This window comes from Barbus barbus, assembly GCF_936440315.1.
Source record: "Barbus barbus genome assembly, chromosome: 14".
Taxonomy (NCBI): Eukaryota; Metazoa; Chordata; class Actinopteri; order Cypriniformes; family Cyprinidae; genus Barbus; species Barbus barbus.
Genome location: NC_136742.1, coordinates 12,145,540 through 12,169,429, shown reverse-complemented (window position 1 = coordinate 12,169,429; position 23,890 = coordinate 12,145,540). Strand labels below are relative to the sequence as shown.

At 38.6% G+C, this 23,890-nt stretch overlaps 1 protein-coding gene across 1 annotated transcript in view; it reads right to left on the bottom strand.

The window, feature by feature from the left end:
* LOC306880611 (adenylate cyclase type 1-like) overlaps window positions 1-23,890 on the bottom strand; it is a gene marked incomplete at its 5' end in the record, with an annotated part of 58,073 nt that overhangs the window by 20,773 nt on the left and 13,410 nt on the right. The window contains 7 exons of the mRNA XM_079434243.1: window positions 247-441; window positions 1,874-2,029; window positions 3,169-3,310; window positions 3,435-3,593; window positions 7,719-7,846; window positions 10,352-10,463; window positions 12,050-12,168. Of these exons, the coding sequence (XP_079290369.1) occupies window positions 247-441; window positions 1,874-2,029; window positions 3,169-3,310; window positions 3,435-3,593; window positions 7,719-7,846; window positions 10,352-10,463; window positions 12,050-12,168 (1,011 nt within the window). The remainder of the gene's footprint in view (window positions 1-246; window positions 442-1,873; window positions 2,030-3,168; window positions 3,311-3,434; window positions 3,594-7,718; window positions 7,847-10,351; window positions 10,464-12,049; window positions 12,169-23,890) is intronic.

Below are 23,890 nucleotides of genomic sequence, written 5' to 3'. Positions count from 1 at the left end.
AGGTAACTTTATCATACCTTTGTTTTGGCCAACAAACATTGCAATTAATCATTTAATCAATTAATCAAAATCATTTCAATAAATAAATAACATTTAAAACTAGACATTTATTTTAAAATTTTAAACATTAAAGTCTTTGTGGATTTTTGGTTATCACTCATTTACCCAGCAGCTATAGCAAAAAAAAAAAATGATGACTAAAATTTCACCTAGATGTTTACCCCTCATGCATCTGTGTGTACTCACTCTCTGCTCTCTCTCTCTGCTCCTGTATGTGAGGGTAATGAAGTTGAGGTCTGCCGTCTCTGACTCCGTCTGTTGTGCTTCTATCAGACGGCCGATGTAACGGTTCACTCTGGTCCCGGGAGAGTTCTGCACCATGCCTGCCGAAAATGACGTCCGATTGCGCAGCTTCTCAGAAGCTGTTCGTAGCGCTCGTCTCTGGAAACCCAGGAAAATTTCCATTGAATTACAGTATCTCAGATTCCAAATTTCAAAATTCAAGTTTAGATACAAATAACTTCCAGTTCAGCTGAAATGAAGATGTTCAGTAAATAATGTCATAAATTTTGGTCTGTTCTATATGCAAAGCTATGATATGAATTCAGAAGATTTAAAATATAGCGCAGTGCTCACATGCTTTTTTTTAACATTACAAAATGACTATTTTTGTACATACAGGTTTAGAATGACATGAGGATGAGTAAATGATTACTAAAGTTCATTCTTAGGTAAACTATCCCATTACAATTAGGTAAAAAGAAAGAACAACACTCACATGTACTTTTAAACTCATCTACACACACATCAACAGTACATGGTGACAGATGGGTGTTCAACACATCTCAGCATATTTTCTCACACATGCAATGGTAATAAGATGTTTAATTATGCACTGATACAAGTCAAAACACACACACACACACAGTGTCAGACACGATGAGAACAGTATATCTGCAGTAGTGATTGGATCTGTGTGCAATCATCCGCTCATCTGAAGGAGTGGCATTAGAGAGTGCACTAGATTAACACAGTGAATGTGATTCGTGTGGGTGTGAAAGGTGACTTAGGGTGATTTTGGGATCTTGGATTAATAAATGTTGGAGGATTTAAAAAAACAGCAATCACAATATATCAGCAGCAATGGAACTTTTCACTGACTGGTTGTGACATCATAACATGGTGATGTCTTACCTCATAAATATCAATTGAGTCATCAATATTTATGAGCCAAACCTTTGTAAATTTGCTTGTTGTGCAGATACACTTGACTACATTAGGGCAGACCATTCTGATATGCCAATTCGACTGAACATCAGACCACAGTTAATTTTACATCATAAACTCATAAACATCATAAAATTTTATGCTTAAATCTGTTTATGTTTGGACAAAATAAAACCCAATTACTTTCATAGCCAGGTTTAATATACACTTATATAAATATTTCTTAATATTCATTAGTGTTTTGTTGTACTGTATAATATACTGTACTGTATAATAATAGTAAATATACTATTATTTTTATAAATTTGCTGGTGTTGATGTAGAGATTTTGTGGGTCAGGGTAGATGCTTAGTTCAGACACCTGTCTTATTTTCTTTTTTAAATAGTTAGCTCTTTGAAGTAATATCAGATGTTACAACTGTAAGGCTGGAATACATTACATGACTTTCAAAATCAAAAAGATTTTAAAACACAAGGCATCATACACTTCAGTTGTTCTGAGCACAACAAATTCACACAGAAACTTACGCCTTGTTGCTGGGAGACACATGACAAATGAAAACAATGTGTTCTAAAATTGTCTCAAAATATCAAACATGTTTAATATCCTCTAAGCTAAAAAAAATCTACTAAAATAATCACACACCTTGTCATCATCCTCACAGGTCATGACATTGGAGAAAGGGATCTCAGCCTTAAACATCTTTCTGCAGTGCATGAGCTGCACCAGCAGGTAACAGACTGTCTTAAACTTCATCCTTTTCGCTGGCTTTATGTCTGATAGGATCAGCCCAGGAAAAATCTGCAGAGAGAGAGAAAAAGAGGGGGTGGGAAGAAATGTGGAATGAGGAAAGAGAAGAGATTAACTGAATGTGAGCAAATGGCTGCAGTGACTGTTGGCTGAAAAAAAGAACTGACTTAAAAAAGTGATAGAAAGAAGACGCTTCTAATCCATTTGTAAAGAACTCCAGATGGACAAGGATGTTTGTAAGGCTTTTGATTGTGCATCTGTGGATCATTTTATTGCATTGCACTCATCTCTCAGATCTGGAAGATACAGTTAAAATAGAATCTCAAACCTTTAACAGAAATAGACAGCTCATGGGTGTTAAGGTTATCAGACCTGAGAGAGACTTGTGTATAGACAACCATTTAAACCTTTGGGGTTGGTAACATTTTTTCATGTTTTTAAAAAAAAAAAGTCTCTTTTTATTTATTTGATGAAAAAATGCATCAAAACCCTAATTGTTAAATATTATTACAATTTTAAATAGATGTTTTTCTAATTTAATATATTTTAAAATGCTATTTATTTCTGTGATATCAAAGCTGAATTTTCAGCATCATTACTTCAGTCTTCAGAGTCACGTGATCCTTCAGAAATCATTCTAATACACTGAATTGCTGCTCAAGGACTGTTTATAATTATTATTATCATCAATGTTGAATATAGATGTGCTGCTTAATATTTTTGTATAAACCATGATAGATGTTTTTCAGGATTATTTGATGAATACAAATTTCAAAGTTCACAACAAATGTTTGTCCAGTTGCATGCTAAGAACGTCTTTAAGAATGAATACTTCCCTATTACTACTACATATCATAATATATCAATAGAGGAAAGACAGCTGCTCATCAACCGATTTCAGAGCTGCTTTAACAGAGCTAAATGGCTCTTTTTTATTGTGTAATTTATTTAAAATGACCAAATCTTTACTGCCAATGTAGTCGTGTAGGAAGAGAAATATAATACTACCCAATAATATTACTGCCTAAAATATGCTGACTTTTCACAATCCAGTCAAATTCTGGATAAAATCAAGTTTCCCTTTTACTTTATTAATTTAGTTTAATAAAAAACACCACATTCCAGAAGTGAAATGCTTTAGTATAGTGTGGTTTCATGTTGTCTATGACGTGATGATGATGTGTTTGTACCTTGCGTCTGTGTGAGGGCACGATGAAGAACGTCTCTATGGCGTGTTTGCTAAGGAAAGCGTGTCTCTCGTGGCCAAATCCTGGCTCCACCTCGTAATCTCCATTCAGACATTCCAGCGTTGCCTTGGTGATATGAACCTTCCTGTTGGGGGAGGGGCAAACAATCACACTCTCACCTTTCTGCTCATATAGTCCTCGCTATATGAAGGTTAGGAAGAAATGGCATAAATATTTGAATATGTTGTTAAATGTGATGACTGACTGACCCAGGCAGTCCTCCAGCCTCCATCATGTTGGCCAGTGTCACATCATTGGACCAGACGTCATACTGCCACTTGCGGAGTCCCAGAACCCCGCACAGCACACGGCCAGTGTGCAAACCCACACGCATGTTTAGGTTCACCTCAGTCGCTTCCACAACAGACCTGATTACATATATTCACAAAAAAATTTAACTTTTCATTTTCAATATATGAGTGGTTTTTATGCTGACACCTACTGGTCTGGATGAAGCATAAAAAAAGCATTTTTTCAGTGAGGGTTTTTTTTATGAAATTGCCTTTCCTAATAATGTGCTAGTTAGCAAGTTTCATGGCTAAATGCGGCTAAGGCTATGTTTACACGACAACGATGTAGTCAAAAACGGAAAGGTTTTTCCCTTGCTTTTTTAAAAAGTGTCATGTATACACAACAACGTTTTCAAAACAATTTGCGTTTACACATATCTGTGAAAACGGCCAAAAACACTGTATTATGTATGCCAGGCCACTAGTTGGTGCTGTCACCTTGTTAGCAAACAGCACCTGTGACGATTATTTGATGTATATGATGCGTCTCCGCTGTTGGTTTTAATATTAGTGAAGTAAATCCACACTTTGCTGAAGAAGCGTTAGCAAACTCTTGAGCAGCAACAACAACAGTACCATGTACTCCGGCATTGTTGTGTTTGCTTGTTCGCGCTTGCCTTTAAAATCGACACGTACTGCGCATGTCTTCATACCTAACACGTACTATGCACGCACATGACGTCACCGTTTTAAAAGATTCCCATTTTGGGTGTTTACACGGAAACAATATCGTTGACGTTTTCAAAAACTTCCACTTTGAAACCCGTTTTGAAATTTATGCATTTTCAGTCCCCAAAACGTTTTTGGCTGAGAACGTTGTCGTGTAAACTGCCCCTAAAGTAAACAGTCTCATGAGAATGGCTCGTCACCACACAGAAGAGAGGGGCGGGGTGAGCAGTGCTCATTAGCATTTAAAAAAACATGCACTAAAACGGGCTGCTGTGTGCAGAGCTGTTTTTGAAAGGGTAAAAAGGGTGTTGTTTAACCCTACCACTGAGAAATTTTAACCAAAGTATGTTATAGACTTTTCATTAAGACCCTAAAGAATCATATCAACTTGTGGAAAATGGGCATCCGATGACCCCTTTAAGTGCTAAATAAATAAATAAATGTTAAATTAAACTAAAAAAAAGAAAAGTAAATTAACTAATTTACAAGAAAATGTGCAAATATCAAGAAATTGTTCCAAACCAAGCAACTGGAAAGGTCATTGAAATAGTGAAATTTCAGTTATAATTTTTGTTATAATCTGCTGTACAATATCTCATTGTCTAAATATTACTTAAAATAAAATTTGCTTGTAAACTATACTGATGTCCAAATTGTGAACAAACTGTTATTTGTAAGTTTTAAATCTGAAAGTGCACCATGTATAAAGTTATTGTCTCTCAAAAGAAAGAGTCAACTCTGAATCATTGAAATTAGTCATTTTTAAAACGAATCCCAAACCGTTTCATGTTGATGTCAACAATGAAACATTAGCAGATTACCCGCCCACTAGTTGGTCTTTTCGCGTTGGTCTGAATGAAAATGCAAATTCATTCTTTGCCACTAGATGCTGCTTTTGGAGCGGTAAAAATAGCGGTTTCCCCGGTAATGCTCTAGTCTACACAAAGCAGCAGTGTGCTCACAAACACTGCTTTAATTGAAATCGACCAATCGGACCAATCACTCAGATTAGGGTCATACAGAGGAGGGGTTTGGAAAAATTAATCATTGAGTGAATAGTTTGGGAGTGGATGAGCGAGTAAGGTAAAAATAAATGCATATTTTAAGAAAATTAATGTGTTTTTTGACCTTGAATGCATGTCAACCTGTTGTTGGGGACTCCCAAAACCAAAATATGAACCTTTCATAATCATAATAACCCATAACAGGGGCACTTTAAATGAAATAAAATAAAATAATTTAAAACATATTTTATATTATATTCATTTTTATATCATATTCATTTTGTTTAACTCAATGTACTAAAATACCTAAAACTTAAAGGGATAGTTCACCCAAAAATAAAAATTATGTCACCCTCATGTCGTTCCAAACAAGTAAGAAACCTCCGTTCATCTTCGGAACACAAATTAAGATATTTTTGATGGAATCTGAGAGATCTCTGACCCTCCCATAGACAGCAATGTAATTACCACGATCAAGGTCGAGAAACCTAGCAAAGACATCGGTAAAATAATCCATGTGACATCAGGCAATCAACCTTAATTTTTCAAAGCTACGAGATTACATTTTGTGCAATAAAAAAACCAAAACGAAAAAAACACAGACACAGAACAGCATATGCTGTTTGCGTTCAGTGGATACTCTCCAAAATGGCACCAGAATGACGCGGAGGAGACACATTTTTGAATAAAGTCGTTATTTCTGTTTTCTTTTGTGCACAAAAAGTATTCTAGTAGCTTCGTAAAATTACGGTTGAACCCCTGATGTCACACGGATTATTTTACCGATCACCTTGCAACGTTTCTGGACCTTGATTGAGACACTTGCTGTCTATGGGAGGGTCAGAGATCTCTCAGAGCTCACGGGATGCACCAAAAATATCTTAATTTGTGTTCTGAAGATGAACTTAATTTGTGTTCTGAAGATGAGGTCTTATGGGTTTGGAACGACATGAGGGTGAGTAATTAATGACAGAATTTTCATTTTTGAGTGAACTAACCCTTAAAATAAACATTTCTAAAAACTATATGGACTAAATTACTTAGTTCACACTGCAGCTGTTGTTCACATTGTTTTGCGCTGTTGTTCACATTGTCATTTAAATGCGACTGCCATCAGTCTCATGTGTGAACCGTAGGTGCAGCGCACTGTGTTTGCGTGTGTTTAGCAATTTTTAAGTCAATGTGCAATCGGAGCCTAAATAAGCCATTGTGATTTTAATCTTCCTACCTCCTCCAGCACAGAATTGTGACGTCTGTCACATTTCAATGACGTAAAAATCGCATGAAATGCGACATGGCCGTTCAGACTGAAGTCTCATTGCAAAACATCGGATATGTATCCAATTCAGGACCACATATGAAAGTGGCCTGGGCCTGATTTGAAAAAATCGGATTTGTGCTGTTCAGACTGTCATTAAAAAATCAGATATGGGTCACACATTTGGGCAAAAAAATCGGATTTGGGCCACTTTAGCCTGCATTGTGAACTAAGCCAATGATTGGAGATGTCCAGTGAGTTTTGACATTTTGATAAAAAATTAAACATATGCATGGATGAATCATACACAATCAGTTCTGTAGCAAACAGATCTTAAATGTTATATAAATATTAAATATTATAAATAATCACGTAAAATAACTGTAGTGAGTGGGGCGGGGCCGAGAGCCGTGGGAACGGAGCGAGGCCGGTGGAGCTAATGATAATGAGCGACACCTGCGACACTCACCGGTCTCGAGTCCCACGGAGGAGCTCCGGAAGGATAAAAGGAGGAGTGACGACAGTGGAAGAGGAGAGAGGACCAGGCCTGGACTTTATTTTGTGTTTTGTGTGCGGCAGTCATCCGTGAGGGGCTGCCGCTTTACTTTTGTGTTTGTTTATTTTTATAAAATTCTTTAAATGTTTGCCGGTTCCCACCTCCTTCTTCCCGTTCTACGAACTTTGTTACAATAACCATAACAAACAAAATCACAAATAACAAGAATGGTCCTAGAAAAATTCATTGATGAAAACCCTGAACACTATATGTTCCCATCTAGAAAACTAGAGTCAGGTTTTTTGCCTCTTTTTCAAAAGCTCCTTATTCTCTCCTCATCCCTTATTATAATGCCGGATCTGATGATTGAAGAGAGAGAGAGCTTTGGCAGGACAGATTTCTTCTCTGTTTGCTACCAGCACAAAGCAGGAGATCTACACTAATGTGAGACAGAAAGTGTGTGTGAGAGAGAGAGAGAGAGAGAGAGAGATGTTTCTGTGTGAGTGTGAGTTCTGGTCCATGTGTGTGTGTGTGTGTGCATATTCTAGCACCTGTGTGAGGTGATAAGAGACTGCAGCAGTGAAAGCTGCCTTAGAATTCAGAGCAGAGAAATGAATATAGTGGAGCAGGTCTCACAGACACACACACACACACACACACACAAATAAAATCACTATAGCTTTCAAATACAGTCTGTCAGGTGATCGCAGCTGCTGCTGCTGGCCGGCTCAGTGACTGCTGTTAAAACAAAATGAGATTTGGCCACAAACACTCACGTGATGGTGTCTATCATGTCCAGACCCATCTCCACACAGCAGTGAGCGTGGTCCGCTTTGGGCTGGGTCAGGCCGGACACACAGTAATAACAGTCTCCCAAGATCTTAATCCTCCTGCAATGATTTTCCTGCCAATCAGACACACAAAAGCACGATGGGAGATTTTTAAGAGAGCACACAAAGCCAATAAATTGGATGTGTAGTTGAAAGCAAGTCTGATGATTAATGTCACTTATCCTCCAGGTTATACAGAATCTGATTTCTTACATATGTACACAGTTTATGAGTGAATGAAAGAATGATTATAGCACTGCTGAAACAAACTATTAGGATTTTCCCCTATTTTGACAGTTAATAAATGAGCAGATGAGAGTTTACTTACCTATCAAAATGAATAAATATTATATACACTTCTATGTTTTTGTGCTTGTCACTTAATTTGGAGCTTGCGTTAAGTCACAAAATGCCTACAGCAAAATGATTTATTGATAAACAGGTTTATAGTGAGTTTTCAATGTGTTCTGTTTTGAGGGGAAAAAACCCTGCAGCACTACTGTTAAAATGGTCACTGACTTGCTTATGTGGCTTAACTTTAAAACCAAACTAAACTTTCTACACTTTTAAAATAAATATGTTTGGGCTCAGTGAGATTTTATTTATTTTATGAAATACCTTTATTCGTCAAGAATGCATTTAATTAATCAAAAGTGACAGCCAAGACATTTATAATGTTACAAAAGATCTAAAGCAGTTCTTTTAAATGTTCTATTCATTAAAGAATACTAGGGGGAAAATCAGTTTTAATAAAAATATCAAGTAGCACAAATATATTCAATATTGATAATAATAAGAAATGCTTCTTGAACACCAAATCCGCATGTTAGACTAATTATTGAAGGATCATGTGACCAAAGGGTCCAAAAGAAACACTTTGTCAGATTTAGACATTTTTTCCCTAAACTTTAGTTAAGTACATACACACCCAGATACTGAAACATAACCTTCTGCAAATATATTATCAGGATTAGACCCTTCACAATGATTAAACACAACAATAAAATACTTTAGACTAAAGAGAGCAAGACAAACAGAAAGACAGAAAAGAAGAAACTCTACAGATCGATTGCTCTATTTCATTAGGAATGCACCATCTGGCACCACAGGGCAGGATGAGACTGTGGGAAACCCCCTGTCACAGCACACACACACACACACACACCATCTGTGCCAATCATTTCCAACTGTTGTCTGAATTTCAAACTAATGTCAAACTTGAAAAAAGTTTTAGCTTTTGTGACAGAGCTGCATTTCACAAAAAGCTTAACTTTTTTCTGGAACAGACTGTATTTAGCCAAAGATTTACACTTGCTGATTTGGGGATACAGAAACACAAAGTTAGCTTTGAAAGTGTTAGAAGACAGGTTAAAATTACGAAGGTGAAAATTTGAAGCTAATCTGCTTTTACACGTGACACTTTTATCTCTTTCTAATACACGAGAAACCACAGTTTTACTTATTGGAGGATTGATAATTACAATGCATGACAAAGATCCAAATAATGCAAAAGCCTCTAGTAAAAGCTGCAGTTGTAATTTGCAGGTATTCAACATCAAAGACACTCACGTAGGATCTCAGACAGCACCTTTGAAAAGTGCAAACACAATCATAGCTGTCAGGATGGCAATTTAGCATTTACTGTCAGGGGCTGCTGAAATATTTACTAGTGTTTGCTAAGACAAGTATCTCTATTACTATTGTTAGGGATCAGAACAAACTCTTAAGCTTTTATTAAACTTCTGTGAACAACCTGTCTTGCACAATTTGTTCTGTGAACATTAAAGACACCAGATATCACTTCAAATAATGCAGTTCGTTCAGGATAAGGTGTGCTAACATTTTTCTAAATGATCAAATTTATGATTTGTATGTCGCAGACAATAAAATGAATGAGAGACTGTACTTGTTTGTTTGTGTGTGTGTGTGTACATATAATGCTCTGTTTTGTAGTCGTTAAGTTGATTTGAGCAATTCTAATCTCAGCAACTGCACACTCTGGATTGGTGTACAGTGGTTATACTAAATCACTTCACATATACTAGAGTTCAGAAATTTTGGATTTTGGTAAGTCGTCAGTCTTCTTTCTCACATCACATGGTCCTTCAGAAATCATTCTAATATGCTGATTTGCTGCTCAAGAAATTTATAATTAACAATGTTGTGCTGCTTAATATTTTTGTGGATTTTTTTTTAAAGGATTCTGTGTGATTAAACAGAAAGTTTAAAAGATCCACATTTAACTGTGAAATAGAAATCTTTTGTAACATTATACTGTAAATGTTTTGACTGTCACTTATGAACAGTAGTGTATGTAAATTCATGTTGAGTTTTTCTCAGTCAGAAGTCTTGAGTCCACTTTGATTTTTACGATGCTAATACAGCTCAAGCGCTTCCTCTCTCCCACAGTGCACAGAGGGACAGAGGGGTTTTATGAGAAACTGTGGCCACTAATGGGGATTATAATTATAATGTTAATTAGCATTTTGCAGTCAGACTGTGAGCAATCATATAAGTTACCGCATATGCCCAGTGATTTAAGATTCTCTCCACACATACGTGTCAATAGCATTACTTACTGTAGCGAGTTCATCAAACTTCCCGAAGAGTTCATTCAGCAGTTTGACCAGCTCCTGTGCCGTGCACTGTGAAGCTAGACTGGTAAAGCCCACAATGTCTGCAAACAGGATGCTGCACAGAACGAGAGGACAACAGATAATGGTGATTCACATGAGATCTTACACAGTTACACCTACACTGCTCTTTGTAACAGCATGTGAATGACTCAAAAACTGTTTTATCAGAAACATGCTTTTGAATAAACATACAGTATATTGGGTCTACTAAATCGATTGGATTTTTTAATGAAAACATTAAAGTCAGTCAGATTAGCCCAGGCCAGGGGTCCATGGGGTATTTAGCTTGACCCAACTGAGGGGTCAAGGATTGGCTGGTTAGTATAGTCCAATTAAACACTCAGCATGGTATCATTCGATTATCATGTTGGTAGAGGTATTAATATTAACAAAAACTTAATAAAAATACAATGACAGAAGTAGCAACAGATCTTTTATACTATGTTTTGATGAACATTTAAGTGAAACAGTTTCTCGAAAAAAAAGTACAGTAGGGCAATGACTTGGTTCTACATTGTTAGTTGATTAGATGGAGGCAAATCTGAATGCGAGTTTCCAGTCGACTCTAAGAAAAGTGTGAGTTTAAGCAGACAAATAATTAGAGAAGTTGGTATATAGATTTTTCAAAGTTGTAAAACAAAACAAAGATTATTGGAGGAGTTTTTAGAAGAAAATACTGTTTCAGTCTTTTACATTTTATGTTTACTTCAGCGTGTCATTTGTCATTTCTTTGTAATTATTTATGAAATTTACTTGCAATTTCTGAGTGAATACACTTTTTTTTTTTTTTTTCAGTGCACGCCACCAGAGAGAAGTATTGTTTCACCAGAAGATTGAATTATGAGATTTTGATAAAAAATTACAAGGTCAAAAAGAAAAGAAAAAAGACAGATTACATGAATTTAGAAAATATAGTGCATTTTATAGTGGATCTAAATTCAAAACTACAGTAATATACTAATGGCTCCAGAGTCTTTAGTTAAATGACATTCTGACTCAGGTTATGGAGTCAATAAAACCTATATCTCGAAAGTAAGCAAACATGGCAGCAAGATATGAATGAGAGTACAAACATATAGCTTTTATAGTGCTCACAGATAAAGTCCTCTCTTCATCTTTGATTTGGAGCTGGGCCTGCATCTTTTTAGACAGTCAGTTAGTCATGGAAAAGGTACTTGTATGCATCATCTTTCACTCACCAATCTCTTGGCTGGAATGGGTCTTTGAGATGGCATATGTGTGTATAAGTGTGTATGTGCTATTGTGTGAATTTGCCCCCCAGCACTGCCTTGTTCCATCTCTCGCTCTCCGTCTCTCTGCGTGTGTGGGAAGTGTGGGTTATTGAGCAGCTCGAGTTGATAGCACTAGCGCTGTGGGAGCCATACACGCTGTGCGAGCTTTGGTTGGCAGCCAGACTCAGGAACTTAGACGACTGTGCGTGAGTGGAGAGTTGTTGACTCTTATTGACTCACTGATTCAGTATTCGCAATCACAATTTAAGTACAATGGAACTGACACTGTCTGTCTAGTCTGGAAAAAAACTATGTGTAGTGCTCTCATCTTTCATTCATGGAATAAGTGTGGGTTTTCAACATGAATGGCTTGATTGTTGAAACACACTCTCTCTTGTTCTTTCTGTACCTGACGTTGTCATGTCGTTGGATGTATATCTTATGGAAGATTCTTTCTGGTGGCTTCAGGAAGTCCTCCTTCATCTCCATGGCAACATTTCTGGGCAGCAGGCTCATGAGAAGGCGTTCCTGTAATGTTTCCATTACATTTTAGGATAAACAGCAAGTTTCTGAATGTCTTCAGTCAAGTTTAACTCTTTCCCTGACAGCATTTAAAAAAAAGGTTGCCAGCCACCACCAACATTATTGATCATTTTCACAAAATGTATTAATATCTGAACAACCAGTGTCAACAGAAAATACACAAAAAAAGTTTTATTCTAGCTTACAGTTCATCAAAAATTATGTCATTTATTATTCACCCTCCTTTCATTCCAAACCCATAAGACCTTCGTTCATCTTCAGAACTTAAATTAAGATATTTCTTAATATGGAATCCAAGACTTTTCTGGCCCTCCATAGACATCAACGCAACTACCATGTTCAAGGCCCAGAAAGGTAGTAAGGACATTGTTAAAATTGTCCATGTGACATCAGTGATTCAACCTTAATCTTATGAAGCTATGAGAATACTTTTCGTGTGCAAAGAAAACAAAATTAACTTTATTCAACGATTTCTTCTCTTCCGGGACAGTCTTCGATGTCCCATGGACTTTTCTGGGCCTGGGCAGTTGCGTTGCTGTCTATGCAGGGTCAGAAAGCTCTCAGATTTCATCAAACATATCTTAATTAGTCTTCAATAACTTCATTAGTCTTATGGGTTTGGAACGACGTGGTGGTGAGTAATAAAATCATTTTTGGGTGAACTATCCCTTTAATGCATTTGGTAAGTTGTGGGTAAGTTTCATTAAAAAAAAAAAATTTGCATTTTTTCAGATTAAGCCCGAAAGGGATTCAGATCAAACATCAAAGCATAGATGGAGTAGATCGCTTCCAAAACCTGCCCCAAATCTTACACAATCCTATACTACTTCCTGGGTCAACATTTCATTTGCTAACGCTGGGCAGTTTTATATGATGTTTAACGTTTAATCATGTTATTTTACGTATGCATCTGCTTACATATGCGATCACTTGTTTCTGCTTCTTCTTCATCTGTGTTTTGATCCGGAGATTCAGTACTCTTTCAGAAGATGTCTAATAGCGCCCTCTACTGTATAACCATATTCTGTCAGTGGTGGGAAAAGAGTTAAACTGAACTAAAAAAAAAAAATTAATTATTCTAGTACCCTGCAGAATTACTTTACTCATTCTTTAACATTACTATTTCCACATAATTTAAAACATTATAAAGTTGTTAACAATATGGATAGCACTTTATTATAAGGTCCAATTCTCGCTATTAACAAGCCACTAACTATGACTTTTGCCTTAATAAACTCCTAGTTTTCTCCTAGTTTTAATAGTTAGTAAGGTAGTTGTTGGGCTAGATTAGGGATGTAGAATATGGTCATGCAGAATATGTGCTTTAAAAGGGTCACATGTATGTTCCCGTATTGTTTCCTGGTTCCCTCTCAAGAGCGGTCTCTCTACACGGCGTAAACGCCTTGGGGACCTTCCTTCCTAACCTACCTGAAATCTTATTGCACAACGCCAGTGAAGCTGCAACTCTCACTGGCCAATGCCAGCCAAGACGTTCCAGCATGTCCAACATTTGCATGCTGTGTTCGTCCCATCGAGGCCCCGGACACTCACGAGTTCTGCATCCTGTGCCTGGGTCTTGCCCATGCGGAGGCAGCACTCAACGGGTCGAGCTGCCCACACTGAGAACTCCTCGCTTAGGGCCTGGAGAAGTGTTGCCCTCGGTGATTTCCCTCTGCAACATCCCACCGCTGCCAATGAGCCGCTGGTGGGACGACAGCCTCACGTGGGCGACCACGCAGAAAGGCGCGATTCACCCCCCCCGCTCTCCGGTGTGCTTTGCGGAAGAGAGTCTTCGGCCCGCCCCTGGCACTTCAGAGATTATCTTGTTCGGTGCAGAGGGGGACGATGAGGCGTTGTCCCTAACGGTGTCCGAGAAGGACTGGGGCCACATTTCAGAGGAGCGCTCTGAAGTTTAGGGACATGCCGCATTCCAGGATGACTCGTTAGGATTCTCACCAAGGCCGTGAGCAATCTCGGTCTAGAGTGAGAGTCCACTGACGACCCGACTAAGAGCAAGCTGGATTCGTGGTTCCTTCACTCGGGCCGCCAAGCTGCCGCGCAGAGAAAGCAAGCCCCGTTCCTCCCGGACCTGCACGACGAGGTTGCTAAGGTGTGGGCTGCATCCCAATCGGCTCGCAATCACGCTGGCGGGCCGGAGATTTTCACCAGAGTCGACGGAGCGGAAGCCCAGACCGCACATGTCGCGGACAAAGCGTATGCCGCCTTGGGAGAAGCGGTCTCGGCGCTCCACACGATGGCAGTGCTCCAGGTTTTTCAGACACAGCTCCTGAAATCCCTGGAAGAGGGTGGGGCAGATCCCGAGGCGTTTAAGGATCTTCGCGCAGCGACGGATTTTGCACTTAAAGCCACAAAGAAGACAGGAACTCCTCCGTCGAAGCAGAAGCATCGTTTCTGACAGGGAGATACAGAGGAGGAGGGCGCAGAGCAGTGGGCCCGCTACGAAGCGCCCGAGATGTTCTCACGAAGTCCCCTTAGCGGTTGCAGGCGACTACGAGAACATTTGTGTTGTGTATGTTCAGAATGCAATAAAGTCTGTGACACCCTCACAAAAAGAGCCTTTTTCTCCTCCTCCAGCAATAGCGGCTTCACGCTCGGCCATGAAACGATTAATAGAGCCGGGCTGGCAGCTTCCCTGTGTATCTGGCGATGTTCACGCCCTTGTGGAAGGTGTCGAACCCCGCAGCCACGGCTCGCTCTCAACACTTCACACATACGCACGTCCGTGTCGCCCACATATTCAGCAGCAGGCTCACACTCCCCGTTAATCGGCGAGACGGGACCCTTGCTAACATACAGTGCTTCCACTCGCCCCGCGAGCTTTCTAACACAACCCCGGTTTCGTGTTTCATGGCCTCCTGAGTCCCCTGACCCGCCATGGCCTCCTGAATCCCCTGACCCACCATGGCCTCCCGAGTCTGCCTGATCTGCCCTGGAGGCCTCCTCTATGTCCCCAATCGGCGCCCACCCGATCTGTCACATGTATGTTCCCGTTTTGTTTCCTGGTTTTCCTTATTTGGTCAGTTTCCTGTGTTCATTCATTAGTTAATCTTCGTTCATTCATATCACCTGTCTTGTACTATTCATCTCATTTGCTCATTAGATTTCCCTGTCTTTATAAGTCCTGTGCTCTCCCTTTGTTCTTTGTCTGCTGTTATATGTCTTCCTGTGTTCCTTGTTGATTGTTATTAAAATATATTGTATTCTGAAGAACTCCTCATGTCCTCGCTCCTTCGTCCCCAGAGCACCGTGACAATAAGTACTAATAAATAGCCAATATGTTAATAATAGGCATGCTAATAAGCAGTTAATAGTGAGAATTGGTCCCTATATTAATGTGTTACCAAACTGAAATAACACAAATGTGATTAGGAGAATTCTGCAGTGACCAAAAATAACCAACAAATTATAATAACCTCTCTCTCATATTTTAGATTAAGACATTTGCTCAACCAACTTGACCTGGAACTTTTTTTTTTTCAATATGAGAATTTTTTTATCCAACAAATTAGACTACTGTTGTGTATTGAAGAGAGGAAGTAGTGTACTATGTGTCCAAAATTTGATTTATTGCCCCTCTTAAAAATACCACCCCCCTCCCATAACTGGACACCTGTTTTGTACACCCCCACCCATCTAAGTGGCCATCTGTTTCATCCACCCCAGTGATCTTAAGGAATTTATGGCAATGTGTGTGGGGCCAATGTTATGTTGTTTAAACTTGAAATGGTGAAATTGTGTTAAATGGGATAAGGGAAGGGAAGGGAAGTTTTTATTAAAGTGTTCATTCATATCAAGAAAAAAGATCAAACATGTACGTAAAATGTACAACGACTGTTTTTCCCAACAAGTCAAGACGTGCTAGTGTTGTTAAAACAGTTTTAGGAAAAACTTAGAAAATAAAACAAAAAAGCATTGACATGTTAATTCGTCAGTTTTTTTTCTATCATTAGAATTTAAAACTAGTTAGTTTGACAAAGTTAAAAAGAAGAAGAGGTGAGTGCGTTCATTTATCTATAACAAAAAAGCATCAGATGCTTTAGTTAAAACAATAAGATATATTTATCAAAATCTATGTCGTACTTTTTAAAAAAGTTTGAGATTATAACAGATACGAAGTTAAATAATATAGAATTGTTTTATCTTACCGTGATGTGAAATAAAAATATCAGACCGTTAAAACAATAGTATAAGATACTTGTAAAAATCTTGTAACATTACAATTGAAAACTAGTTGTCACAACGGTAGAAAAGTTAAACAAATGTGTATCTTACGGTGATCGTTAAACCACCACCGCCCCGAGACCAGCGTGAAGATTTAAAAGAATTAAACAAAGTAACGTTTTTAAGTTATTTTTAATAAATCTTTAGCGTTTCTTAATTAATGAAACCATTCAGTATTCATCTTAAAACTCTTCACTTTAAAGGTTACACAAGTTTTCTTCTAAACAAACTGCCACAGGAAAAATGTTGTTTGTTTTGTCTTATTTTATTTAAGTGCCATAAGTCCTTTATTTACCCTTTGATTTTTGTCAAGCTTAAGACTTCTGCCGCACTATATAACCTATATAACCTTCCAAGATGGCACCGAGGAAAGTCGTGTTGTGAGAGACATAGTTTTTTTTGTGCAAAATTTAGCTCTCGGTTACTAAAATTTACACTTGTAGGTGCTGAAAGACTTTCTTATTAATGTCTTGCTAAATCGAGAGAAAAAAAAAAAAAAAAAAAAAGGAAGTACCCACTCCCCTATTGATTTTGTGACTTTATTGATGAGAACTTAAAGTTCAGTCGAATTGATCGTGATCACTGTTGAGATACTTTCTCGGATAGAAAGGTGAAGGCAAGTGTCGGAAACTCGAGGGAGAATCTACAGAAACCCACGTCAATGGAAATTGAGGGGGAAAGAATTAAACGGATCCACAATTATATGAAACAATCCACCTTCGAGCCTGGAGAACAGTCAGGAGAGACTCCGGTGAACAGTCCAGCAAAAAAGCAATAAGAGTGGAAACACCTGATACGGTCTCTAACAAGACCCTTCTAGCTGCAATCAACAAAATCGGAGGAACACAACAGTCATTTCTTGAGAAATGAATGTCTGTAGAGAGCGCTGTGAAAGAAATCAAAGAACAAGTGAGTGGGATAAACGACAGAATGGATACGACGGAGGAGAAATTATCAACGATAACTGCGGAGAATAAGATGCTGTGAAACAGGGTGAATGAACTTGAATCCTATCAAAGGCGCTGGAATTTGAAAATTTCTGGAATTCCGGAACAGGACGACGAGAATGTCAAGATGACGGTAATTGATCTTCTATCACGCACCTCTCCTGCCACTGCGGATACTCTGCAAAATTCTGTGGATGTTGCTCATCGCTTGGGTCCTAGACCAAAAAAGGGTTTCGGTTCCTCACAACCACACCGTATCATTGTGCAATTCTTGGCGCGCACGACACGTGACTGTATTTGGATCGACGAGGTTCTCAAACAAAAGAACATTAAAATACTGAGGATTTGACACAATATGTCAAAGATGCAAGAGACAAGCTATGGCCTCTGGTGGAGGAAACGCTCCTCTATAAAACGTTCTATAAAAATACATTTTTGTTATGTGAATGTTGAAGCAGAGTTATTAATTTTTCAGTTAGTTTCACTTTAGTTTTAATTAGTGGGTTGTCCACTAAAAACAAACAAGGGTTTAAACAATAAATGAGGAGGGGTAAAGTTAATAATGGTAGTCTATATTTACGCACCATAGACATCACCATCGATGAATGCCGGTTATGTTAAGATTTTGCACTTGTTTAACAGACCATTCTATTCTTTTGATAAGCAGTTACATTAATGTTTTCGTTGTCTTTTTTTCAATTAATGTTCGAGGGATTCGAGATATTACAAAGAGAAAAGCCTTATTTTTATTTTGTCATTCTTTAAAAAAGTATATTTACTTTATTCAAGAAACATACTCAAGTAACACAGATGAAAGATTTTGGCAAATTCAGTGGGGGGGCAAAGTCCTTTTCAGTCATTATACTAATCATTCTGGTGGTGTTGCTATTCTTTTTGAAAGAAATGTTAAAGGGAATATTCTGGAATCTCATTTTTCCATTGAGGGTAGATGGATTGTAACTGTAACAGAGTTTGATGATACTTTGTTTATATTAGGAAATGTGTATGGTTACAATAATTCTGCTGCAAATAAAGCCCTATTGCAAGAGCCCTCATATAAGATCTCACAGTTAAAAGGTAAATTCCCATCAGCTTTTTTGATTATGGGTGGTGATTTCAATGAGGCTCCTAATAACAATATTGACAGGTTTCCCTCAAGGACCACTGGTCATATTATAACCCTATCATTACTGATTTTTGTTATAATTTATCACTGTTGGATCCTTTTAGGTTCCTTCACCCTTCTTCACTTGATTCATTCACCTGGTTCAAATCTGATATGTCTAAAAAGTCTCGAATTGACCTGTGGTTGATTTCAGATTGTCTATCTCCATTCATCTACTCTTGTGAAATCTCTCCGGCTCCTTTAACAGATCATGCTGGAATCTCTTTGCTCCTTTCAAATGCCAAGAAGACAAAAAATAGAAATTCAGGGTATTGGAAATTGAATTGTTCTTTTTTAGAGCAAGACCCGTATATTGTGGCAATACAAAATTTACTGATATATCTACATCATTCAAATGGGAGCTATTAAAAAAAGAGTGTAGAAGTTATTCAATTAAATATGGAAAAGAACAGGCTAAAAAGAGAGTACAAATTCATAAAAATACATTAGGTAAAATTAATGACCTTCTCAAAAAAACACTGCTTAGTGAAGAGGAATTAAAAAATCTTCATGCTTTACAAGAGAATCTTGATAAACTCTACATAGAAAGAGCAAGAGGAGCCTTTATAAGATCAAGAGCCAAATGGCTTGAATATGGTGAAAAAAATTCCAATTATTTTTTAATTTGGAGAAAAATCGTGGTCTCTCAAAAAAATCCTAAATCTTTTCGTAAATAACACCCTTACTTCTGACAGCAAAATTATACATTCATACATTTCTAACTTTTATCAAAACCTTTACTCCTCATCCTTCAATGATTGTGGATGTGAATTATTTTTTGATAGAGTTTATCCGTTTATACCTAAAATATCTTCCCACAGTTTCAATAGTTGTGAAAATCCCATAACTTTAGAAGATTTAGATTGTATTTTATCTAAAACTCCTTTAAATAAAAGTCCTGGCCCTGATGGCTTGCCATTTGAATTTTATAGAACTTTTTGGAAGGATTTAAGAGATATCATTTTCACTGTATTTATAGACTGTTTAAGTTCTGGTGAATTACAGTTTTTCTCGATTGCTTAAACACATTTCTTGAAACTATGCCCCAACAGTAAACACAAATCCATAACTTCTAATTCAATTCCCCAAACTTCCTATATTCAGGTCAAAATTAAGCTATCCACTCAAAACAATTCAATCGTGCTGAAAAACCAAACTTTGCTCTCAGACATGACACACAAACAGTCAAAAACACACACACTACAGCAGAGTTTTACACACTGATGAGATAAATTAAAAACAATACTACAAAAACCGGTAATAAGTGTTGCTTGTGGTACTCCCCAAATGTTTGATTCCTCAATTTAAAGTAATGTAGAGTACAGTACAATACAGCAAACAACAAAAATAATTATTCTGCCCCAGTATCCCGTCTTTGGTCTGGGACAGGCCTAAGAACCTCTTCAACATCACAGGCTATACTGGCCCTGGACAGGCAGCGGGGGTAAAATCATCTTGCATGCTTGATGTACTTGTGTCATTGTTCACAAACAAGATAGGAAAAATGCTTTGTCATGTTGTCAATATAACAGTGCACTCTGTTAGTATTACCTGATGTAAACTATGGGAACAGTTTGGATGACGGTTACTGTACTGAAATACAGAAGGCTGTACTTCTTATGTATGTCATATATCCTTTCAAAAGTACAAATGTACACATTACTGTATGTGGGATATTGATTGAAAAAGACTGGATATGATTCACAGTTACACTTTTACTAGTGATCTGACAAAAAAAAACAAAAAAACATTACAACGTCATTGTGAATAGAAAAGAAAAAGAAATATGTGCACAAAGACGAAAATACAAATTAGAAAGTCCACTATCAGAATTTGTAAGTCTTGTGTTGTCCTCTTTCTATATATGCTTTACAACCTAAGGTTCATGAGATGTACCTTTGAGCTATTTCAGAGAACTGGTTTGTCATTGGTTGATCTATATTCTCTTCATTAGTGAAAGTCAAGATTCACTTGAACCATTCATGGCAAATTTATAAAAAGTCTAATAGAAATGTGTAGAAAATATGCTTGACAGTTTGACAACTAGATCAACCATTTTGCATTTTTGTCCTTTGATCGCCAAACATCTTTGAAAGATGTTCTGTTTTGATCAATGAACTTTTTACCTAACGTTCTAACAAAGTTTACGACGCCAGATCCCCTCAAAAACTCATTAGATTGCAAATGAGTCGAATCCCAGAAACTTAGATATTTTACAACGGCCTTCTTGATCAGATAAGGACGTTTCACTGATCATACGGCCAGACGCGCAGCGACCGTTCTCATTTCGTCGCTCTGCGTGAGACAAATATTTACATTTCGTAAGATGTTGTAAAAAACGTTTAGGCGTCTAATTACGTATGAAAATCCAAAACATTTGCTTTCATTTCAGTTTGTTCTCGCACGTGCATTTTAACTGGCATATCACACTAGAAGTTTTAAGATTGACAAATCAAAGAGTAAATAAAAGATCATAAGCGTGAATAACTAAACTAAAATAAAATAAAACAACATTTTCCTGTGGGTTAGAGGTGAATGTTTAAAAGAAAACTTGTGTAACCTAATTTTTAAAACGAAAAATGTCTGGGTTATATAGTGCGATATAAGTCTTAAGCTTCACAAAAATCAAAGGGTAAAAAAAGGACTTATGGCACTTAAATAAAATAAGACTAAACAAACAACATTTTTCCTGTGGGCGTTTGTTTAGAAGAAAACTTGTGTAACCTTTAAAGTGAAGAGTTTTAAGATGAATACTGAATGGTTTCATTAACTAAGAAATGTTAAAGATTTATTAAAAATAACTTAAAAACGTTACTTTGTTTAATTCTTTTAAATCTTCACGCTGGTCTCTCCTTACAGCGTTAGGGGCGGTGATGTAGGTGTGGCCTGACCGCAGCGCTCGTGAGTTCATTCTCAGTTTGACACAGAAGTGAGAGGTTATCTGACGGATGGTCAGGGCTTTTCATTTTTGTTTGACTTTCTGTCAGTGTAGCTAATGATAGACTACAAGATAGATTTCGACAAGTATCTTATGCTGGTGTTTTAACGATCGCCATAAGATACACATTTGTTTAACTTTTCTACCGTTGTGTTGTGACAACTAGTTTTAAATTGTAATGTTACAAGATTTTTACAAGTATCTTATACTATTGTTTTAACGCTCTGATATTTTTATTTCACATCACGGTAAGATAAAACAATTCTATATTTAACTTTGTATATGTTATAAACTCAAACTTTTTTAAAAAGTACGACATAGATTTTGATAAATATATCTTATTGTTTTAACAAATGCGTCCGATGCTTTTTTGTTATAGATAAACGAACGCGCTCACCTCTTGCAGACAGAGTCCATGATGGAGAAGCCAGGGCGGATCAGACAGAGGAAGGATCAAGGGAAGAGACCGGAGGGACTTGGAGCAGGAGGAGCCAAGCAGGACCCAGGCCACAGCCATAACAGCGAACCACAGTGGAGCCGATGGAGGGAGGAGCCATGGTGGAGGAAGGGCTGACGACTCAAGGGGCTGATCGACGGTGGCGGAGCAGGTGGTGGAGGAGCCAGAGACGGAGAGCTCATCGCCAGGGTAACGAGCAGGATCCGGAGGACCACGGCGGAACAGGTGGCTCAGGCGAATGAGGTAGAGGCATGGATCCGGAAGGCCATGGTGGAGCTGGAACGACAGAGGACCAAGGTGGAGCTGAAGGGAAGGAGGAGCCTGATGGACCCAGAGGGACGGAGGGACGAGGTGCAGCCAGAGGAGTCGAGTCCTGAGGCGACGGATGGTCCACGACAAACATAGGCAGAGCCAGAGGGACCAGGGAGTCCAGTGGAGCCAGTGGACTGATGGGCCATGGCGGACATGATGGAGTTAAAAGCCATGGTGGAGCTGCTGGGTCGACGGGCTGAGGCAGAGTCCGGGACTCAAGGGGTTCTCCAGCCACGCCGACGATGGAGACTGGCAGACCCGCAGTGCTCACCCCGAACAGATGGTGGGCTGAGGGTGAGCAGAGGGGCTCACAGCGTTGGAGGAAGCAGGAGCAGGAGGGTGAGTTAGGGTTGGGAACTGAACTCGGTACTTTTAAGGGTACATACCGAATTGCGTCTGTACTACCGAGTACCGATTCACATTAAAACATTCGGTACCACATTTTGGTACCTGAGAACGCATTGCAGGGACATGACGCGGGAACAGCAGCCCTCTCCGGGCTGAACTCGGGAACTGAGGCCCTCCCTGGGCCAGACGTGGGAACAGGACTTACAGAGGGCTCTGACGAAGGAGGGAAGAGAGAGGGCAGGTCGGCCCATAAATCCAATCAGGATCCCCTTCAGCGTTCCATATTCCCAGATCCACAATAAGCTCACCCTCATCCATGGTGCAGTGGGTGGAGCTTCTCTCCGCTCTCTCGCTATTCACGGCTTTTCCCCTTGTGGCAGGGCGTTGTCACCAGCACTCACACCTGGTCTGACGTTAATTGCAGCTCCAGCTCCGCAGCGATCCTCAGCTCTGTTGCTCCATTCGGCGATGGCTTGTCGGTCACGGTGGGCTCGGGCTTGGCTCTATTTTATATATCAGGGCTCGCAAAATCGCTAGCCCGACGTCCCGGGGCTATTGTGTTTTCCAGTCGGGCTACCAAAATGTATCACTGCCCTGCCCGATGGGCTACCGTAAATACAGGGTTCCCACGCAGTGTTCCCTCTAAGCTGAGCGCGTGCGCGACCGCACTCTTCTTCCACCGCGGCTGCTGAAAATAAATAATGTGCTTCGCGCACACAAAAATGAGTTGGGAAGCCATTTGATTGAATGCAGCTAATGAAAGGGAAAGAATAGCAATGCTCGGGCAAACCGCTATAGAGCTGATGTCACGACAGAGTTAGAACCGGTTTTATAGAAAGAGAACGATATGCACCAAATGAGTCGCTGTAGAAGCTGAATACTTCAATGGTTGAAGTGCGCTCAACACGAGAGACAACGTAAACACAATGACATGTGAAATAAAACGTCCTTCTGTATTAAAGAAGAGTGGCTTGATTAAGTGCTGGAAATAGCAGAGAATGGGCAAAGAACGGTAACAAAGACACGTAAATTCACACACAAATGTATTGTACAAACTATACTTCATAACAATGTTTAGACAGCTATAGAAGAATTCATATGTTCACGTTTTTTTAACATTTAACTTACAGATCTCAGCTTAAGTTTTGCTTCAGTTTCTATTATATTCTATTCTATTCTATTCTATTCTATTCTATCAGTTTAAATAGTTTGTTTTGATAATATATTATGTTAGGGCTATATTATAAACCTGATAAATAATTGTCCTTGTTTTTGAGTCTTTGACTTTTGAGTCTCTT